The 6,971-nt window shown below is 41.1% G+C and overlaps 1 protein-coding gene across 1 annotated transcript in view; it reads left to right on the top strand.

Moving 5' to 3' along the window:
• The first annotated feature begins 2,246 nt into the window (after window positions 1-2,246).
• KIAA1217 (KIAA1217 ortholog) overlaps window positions 2,247-6,971 on the top strand; it is a 50,366-nt gene continuing 45,641 nt past the window's right edge. Inside the window, exon 1 of the mRNA XM_009877859.1 lies at window positions 2,247-3,079. Within this exon, the coding sequence (XP_009876161.1) occupies window positions 2,247-3,079 (833 nt within the window). The remainder of the gene's footprint in view (window positions 3,080-6,971) is intronic.

The raw sequence follows: 6,971 nt of genomic DNA, 5'->3' as shown, positions 1-6,971 counted from the left end.
GATTCAAGCTGTGTACTCCAAGTGCTATTTTAATGCAAAAGTAAATAGCATGATACACGTCAATACTCAGACATGAGATTTTGAGCAATAGCTCAGCCCCATATTTAAACTTCTCATTTCCATCTTAAAGTATGGTAATACATTAAGATGGGAAATAGGAATTTTTCTTTGACAGATTTCTTTGATCTGTGAGAAATGAATGAGCATATACAGGAGTATGAAGTCCAGAAGTTAGTGGAAATTAAACCTGTTGCTTTCGAAGCTTCTGATGGAAATTTTCTTCTCTTCACAAGGTAACATTGGAATTTTCCTTTCATTGCGACCCAGCGAATCGCAGTGCCTGCGGTTTCTGTGTGAGTTCCTATTGCATCTGTTGTAGCTTTAGATGAAGCAACTAAACAGGGCATGGTATAGCTTATGCAGTAGAAACCAAGGAAGATTTTCTTTCTCTGGACTCAGTGCAAAACATCTGCAGCTGCCGTCCCTGGAGACATGATCCCAAAGCTGTGCAAGTCAGTAGGAGTCTTTTTGTTCTGCTGGCCCAGGTTGAATTTGAGCACACAATACAGTTCAGTTTGTTTTGGTGTTTCTTCAAGCCAATAGAAAACTATATTGAATGTCCACTGATAATTTTGTGAATACTGTTTAGTTATATTTTATTTTGAATTCCAAACTACAGCAATTCTCTGTGCAAATGAAAGAATTACCCCATGTTCCCCTTTGGCTTGATGACTTTTATCTGGCTCATTTATGACCCATCCCAGTGTGCTCCTTTGTTCTGTTACACTTATTTATTATTGCTGCTGCCACAATCTGGTTATCTCCTGTCTTCTTTCTGATACCTGATACTCCAGACTTTTGATCTCTGGCCCTGAGGAACATAATTTGTAATTCCCAAGTGTGGAGCATGCTGTGATGAGAACAGCTATTGTTTATGTACCACCACTGCAATTCCCTTTCCAGTGGAAAAACCTGTGTTGGGCAAGAAATAGAATATAATTTCCTGCTCCATCAGCTGTAGATCACTGTAACTGCAGTGAATCCAGTCACATTGTCAAAACAAGAAGTGAGAGGGGAGAAAAGTAGAGATTTCAGATCAGCAACATCCACTGCACATCTGTGCGTTCTCTGTAACTTTAGGAACATGTAACTGGGCTTAGTTTTCTACAATCCCTTGGCAGTGATGGAGAGGGAAGCTGAAATTGCCAACACAAATTTTAGAAAGTGTGATTTTTTTTTTCCTTATGGAGTTGATGGAACCCAGCAGACTTTTTCATCTCCCTCTGTATTCACTTTATCCTAAGAGCACCAGAGCAGGCACATGATGTTGGCTAGAAGGAGACTTTCTCCTGAGTCTGTCATTGACAGTGTTCAGCCATCTAGAGAGGTCATTGCCGGGCAGAGTGAGATGCCAGGAGCACATGTATCCATTGCAGATTTTTGCCAAGGCCTCTCTTAACAAAGCACTGATATGTTGGTGTGGAAGCTTGCCATTTCTCTTCCTTGATAAAATGTTTGATGACTTTCTGAGTGGGTATTCCACAGACTGTCTGAAGCACTGTTATCTTTTCAATGAAAGAAACCCATGGCACATGTTTTATAGGGTTAAACTCTTTTCATGCAACTTAACTATGTTATATTCAATAAATGTTTATGTGTGGTGTGCTCCTATGCTATGTTCTCTTATGCTTGTGTGATAAAGTCTACATCAAGTTACTAACAAAAGGCTAAATCCTGCACTAAAGCAAATGGCCAGTTAGTTGTAACATATATTTTTTCTTGTCTAAGGGCTTAAGGTCTGTTTGTGATGCCAGAGCATCAGCATTTTCTTCCTGGTTTTGAATCAGTGAACTCTATAGCCTGCATCTGATCAATAATCTCTTTAAATCTGTCACTAGCTCCATGTACTTAGGACAACTGGCACTGAAACCCCTGATTTCAGCTTTGATAGTCGTGAATCTCAGACTGGAGTAAAATCATATTTGCAGAACTAAAAGCATTTTTTAAAAGCTCATATTCCCTTAACATGCAACCCATTTTATTGCTGTTTATAGTTGCTGTTTTCTTTAGGCACTGAGGTGCCAAAATGTTTTATTTATGCAAATGACAAATTATTTGTTCTTCAGAGTTGGGTGGAGTGTTTTGCATTTATTTTTTTTCTGTAGGTGTCAAGTCATCACAACAACCATCACATTTTGCTCATTCGGTAATTTTATATCTTACATGTTTTTTCCTTTTCTTTCCAGATGCAGAGGGAAATGGCTTATATGGGCCGAGATGGCCCAATTGCGTCCCGTCCCGGATCTGCCACGCATCCTCCTCACGTGATGCCCAGCTCTCCACCTTCCACCCCAGTGCCCCACTCCATGCCTCCCTCTCCGTCCAGGATTCCCTACGGCGGAGGCCGGCCCGTGGGTGTGCCAGGCAATGCCACCATCCCCAGGGACCGGCTCTCCAGCGTGACAGCCTCGCGCTCGATCTCGCCCAGCCCAAGTGCCATTTTGGAGAGACGGGACGTGAAACCAGATGAGGACATGAGTAACAAAAACCTTGCCTTGATCCGAAATGAAGGTCTGTACAGTGACCCTTACTTGTTTCATGAGGGCAGGATGAGTGTGGCTGCGCCCCATTCCGGACACCCCCTTGATGTCCCTGATCACATTGTAACCTACCATCGCAGTACCATGAGGTCATCAAGCACTTACTGCAACCCCTCTCTGCAACCTGAAATGCTGGAGCAGTCCTTGTACAGACAAAAGTCACGGAAGTACCCAGAGAGCCATTTGCCCACTCTCGGCTCTAAAACACCTCCTGCCTCACCCCACAGGGTGGCTGACATGAGAATGATCGATGTCCATCCTCACCATAGCGCTCATATTCCCCCCCACACTATCCAGCCAGACAGGTCTTCCCCCAGCCGCCAGTCCTTCAAAAAGGAGCCAGGACCGCCTGTGTTTGTGGATACGAAAGCACGGAGCGCCATCGGCCTCTCGGGCATGGCCGAGGTGATGCCCTCTACAGTTGACAAGCAGGCCTTTGGCTATGGGTCACCCATGATGCCCAAGGACAAGGAGACAAGGTAAGGCAGAGCCGGGACTTAATTGTGCAAATGAGAAACATTCTGAATCTGCGCATCTTATGTTGTTAAAACACCCAGGGGACAAGGTAACAGGTAGGAAGCTGCTGTGCTGGGCTGCAGTATTTATTAGATATCTGTCAGGTAGTTAGTAATTTAAAGGAGGTGCACCACCACCTGTTATTAATCTGAAAGTATTGTCAACCCATGATGAATCCCTAGTTATTTTCATTTGTGTAAATTTCAGTCACTGGAAAAAAATAAAATAAAATGATTAACTAGGATTTTTCTTTCCAGATAACCAGGTCATGTTACAAGAACAAATGATATTCTGTTCCTGCTAATAAGGGAATGTATTTCACCCCTGTTAAGAATGACACTGTGACATTACAATTTTGGTTCTTTATGGAGTGGAGTTTTTCTCATCTAGGGTTAGGAAATGGGAAGAATTTATCATTACTGTCTTATCTCCTGTAAAATATGAATTTGCATAAAAATAGGACAGTTGTTTGTAGTAATGTTCCTCGAGGGGAAACTGCTGAGAAGAGCAAGTGTGTCCTAGGGAAGAAATTGAAACACAAATGCTGTTCCCAATGATTTTTCCAGCATCAGAAATAGGTGGTGACCCGACTGTTGTTAACTTTTTGTGTGTTGGCAATGATGACGATGATCTCTCCTGTCTTTTTAAGGATGAGATTTACGCAAAGATCTGTGAAGGCTTCACGTGTCATGGACCCTGCCCTAGGAGAGAAAAATCGTTACACTGCCAGTCGGTTGCTGTGTATTTGTATGAGTTGCGCTAATCTCTAGTGTATTGTTTGTACTGTTAACTTTTATAGAGCTCTTTAGGGAAGTGAAGATGAATAGCTGGAAAATGCAGAGCTCACAGAGGCCAAAGGTAACTGCTGACTGCCTTAACCGCTGTGGAGATACATAGCTTCGTATAGCCCCCAGACTTCCCTTCCACCTCAGCAACTTGCTCAACAGTTAGTCACCTCTGATCAACCTTGGCCAGAAAAAAAAAAAAGTGTTGTAAGGTCTGTTGGTGGGGAGAAAATGGGGAATGGACAAAAATCAGCCATCCACAACAATGACAGGCTTATAGGTGGGTAGTTGTGTTGGCACAAGGATATGAGTTAGGGCGTATTACAGTCTACGGTCAGTGAAACCTGATTTGTATCAATTACCAAGAAAAAGATCCTTGTATCTGAAATTTCATTTCAAGCTTCCATTATTACAACTAGGGAAGAAGTTTACTATATTTGCTAATTCTAATCCAAGAGATAGCTTTCAGATCAAAAGTTCATGTTAAGGGGTTGAAAATAAGAGAAGACACCAACAGCTTTCCCGTCTGTGTGACTTTTTCTCCTCTGGGCATCTTATCTGTTCACTCAGCTCCACAGATATGCACAAGGCTGTGTATTTGTGAGTATATGAAGAGCAAGTATACAGGTAGCTCTGCAGCTCCTTAAGGGGAGCTTCGCATGAGGAGTTTTAGTCCTAGTCCTAGAAAATATTGGCAGAGATGAAAATAGCGTTTGCATAATTAACCTTCAAAGTAAGTACATGACCTTAAAATTGAGCATGGTGTGTATTAGCCATGTGGCACTGGAAAAAGTCATTCTGAAAGCTGCCCTTATGGGTTGTGGATTTTTTTAACTGTTAGAAAGTGTGACGTTTAAAAAATAATTGTAAATACCAAAAGAAATTCATACATGTTTTCAATATTAAGAATTGAATTTGAGTTCTACAGACACAAAATGCTCTAAGCCTTATTTTAGCTTTGTAATAATTTAAGAAACTTTGAAAGCAAACACTGTTGAGATTGTAATAAGCTAAACAAGGAACACTAAGGGTATCCACGCTGAGTTGCTCTTTTCCTGCTTCACCAGGGGCTTAAGTGTTACAGAATTGTTATGAGCACATGAAAGGTGACGTATAATGGCAGAAAGCAGTTGATGTGTAGGATTTGCAGTTTATACCCAAAAGCAGCACAGCTGGGCTTGCTTCTGTAAGTAAGAATATTTTGGGATTGGAGAAATGGGACTGAATTCATCCTCTTCCAGGCATAGTGAAAGGAGATGTAAGCTGCTCTGTCGTGCACATTATCCAGCTGCTGGTGGCTGTGCAAAGAGCCAAAAAACTGGGCCACAGAAAGTGAGTAGTGTTGTGTTCAGTCAGCCTGCATGCCGACCGTGTCAGGAGTGGGGTAGAAGTAAAAAGGCGGACTGAGTATCTGTTAGCCTTGCAAGTGCTGAGGAGAGGAAATCTTTTGCATTTGTGCACTGTGACAGGAGTCCCCATCCTCATTCATTCAAGGTGTGGGTTGAGGACCCTGCAAGCATCAAACCTGTCATCTCAGCATCGTTGTTCCCGCAGTCACTAGTGAAGTATAAAGAGAACAAAGAAAACATCTGTTGTGCCTTCTCTTTGTGGAATTTGCCTTGAAGTTGCACTGTCAGAATCTCAGGACAAGGCACAGTTTAAGACGGAGAAAAGATGAAAATGGGTAGTGACAATGCTAGAATTTAAACCAAATCTCTCTTCCCCTGTTAATTCTCCTTCAGTTTTTCAGTCTGGAGCTGAAGTGGGGTATATATGTACTTTATGAGAATATGTTGGCTACTTGTAGCCGATCAGATCTCTCATTGACTCTGTCCTGGTTTGGTTGAAGAAAATGGGTCCGTTACCTTTGGAATGTTATCTGTAGCAGATTTGGGTCCACAAAAGAGAAAAACTGATATTTCCAATTCTTCTTTTGGAATTTCCCATTTCAGTTTTGTGTTGAGGAAGCCAGTCTTGTCAAGCCTGTTATTTAAGCAAGAGTTGAGGAGGTTTTAATTGCTTCATGTAATTTTCTCTTGTGTCTGTTTTACCTTGGATGTTTCCAAGGTAGCTGCTTCTGTGGTATAAAGCATTATATAAATTCTCACAGTATTCATTTACCAGAAGAGTTCCATGTCAAGCTTTTTTACAGCAGTGAAAAGAAACAAGTTCATGGAGATTAAAAAAATTAATAATGTTATTATTTATGGCAAAAACTCAGAAGTTTTAATAGGCTGCAGAAGTTCATCTTCAACAGGTTATCTTCCCTTAAATCTGAGGTTCGCAGGAAGAATTAGTAAATTTTTGTGAGTGAGCATGAGTTGTTTAAATGGTGATTTGTATCGTATTTTTGGATGGTCCATTTATGTAACTTATGGTGGACAGTTCTGGAAGTTACCACAGGCAAATAAGGTGTTTAAATGTTGATATATTGGAAAAGAAGCTAATTACTCAAAAGTACATTAAATTAAATACTATTTAACTTACATACTTACATAACTTTTGTCCTCTTCTTTTTATGCCACACTAATGAGAAAAGATGATGGTAGAACTGAGCAAAAAATGTGGTCACATTCACACCTCGTGGTGCAGTTCAAGACTGAAGTGTAATGGCCACGTGCAGGTTATTGGATGTTGTTCCTATCACAAAACCTCTTTTGTCTGATTGTTAAACTATGAAGGAACTCTTTATGCATTAGGAAAAAATGGTCATACTCTGTAATGCCATAGGCAATGGGAGACTCCATCAGCAATGCACTGAGAATTGTATGAGAAAGACTTCGTAGATATACCTCAGACACTTTCCACAGGGCCAAAATTACATCTTCCTTTGTGAAAGATGTTGAATAACCAGGCAGTAAAAGATGAGTGCAAATGACCAAAATACAGAATGTATTTTGGCTTCCATCTGTTGGAGGCACTGTTTGTAGGAAGATGAGATGCAGGCTCTTGGATAAGAGTTGTCGATATCACAGCTGGCAGTGCTTCAGATCTTCGCTTTTCCTTTTAGCTTAAAGCTGCAGAAAGTCTGTGTTTAACCTTATTCTTAGAAGATTTCACCTGTGTGGCT

Source organism: Apaloderma vittatum, unplaced genomic scaffold (genome assembly GCF_000703405.1).
Source record: "Apaloderma vittatum isolate BGI_N311 unplaced genomic scaffold, ASM70340v1 scaffold30781, whole genome shotgun sequence".
In the NCBI taxonomy this organism is placed as follows: domain Eukaryota; kingdom Metazoa; phylum Chordata; class Aves; order Trogoniformes; family Trogonidae; genus Apaloderma; species Apaloderma vittatum.
Note: the sequence above shows the minus strand (reverse complement) of the source record. Positions and strands in the feature narration are given on the sequence as shown.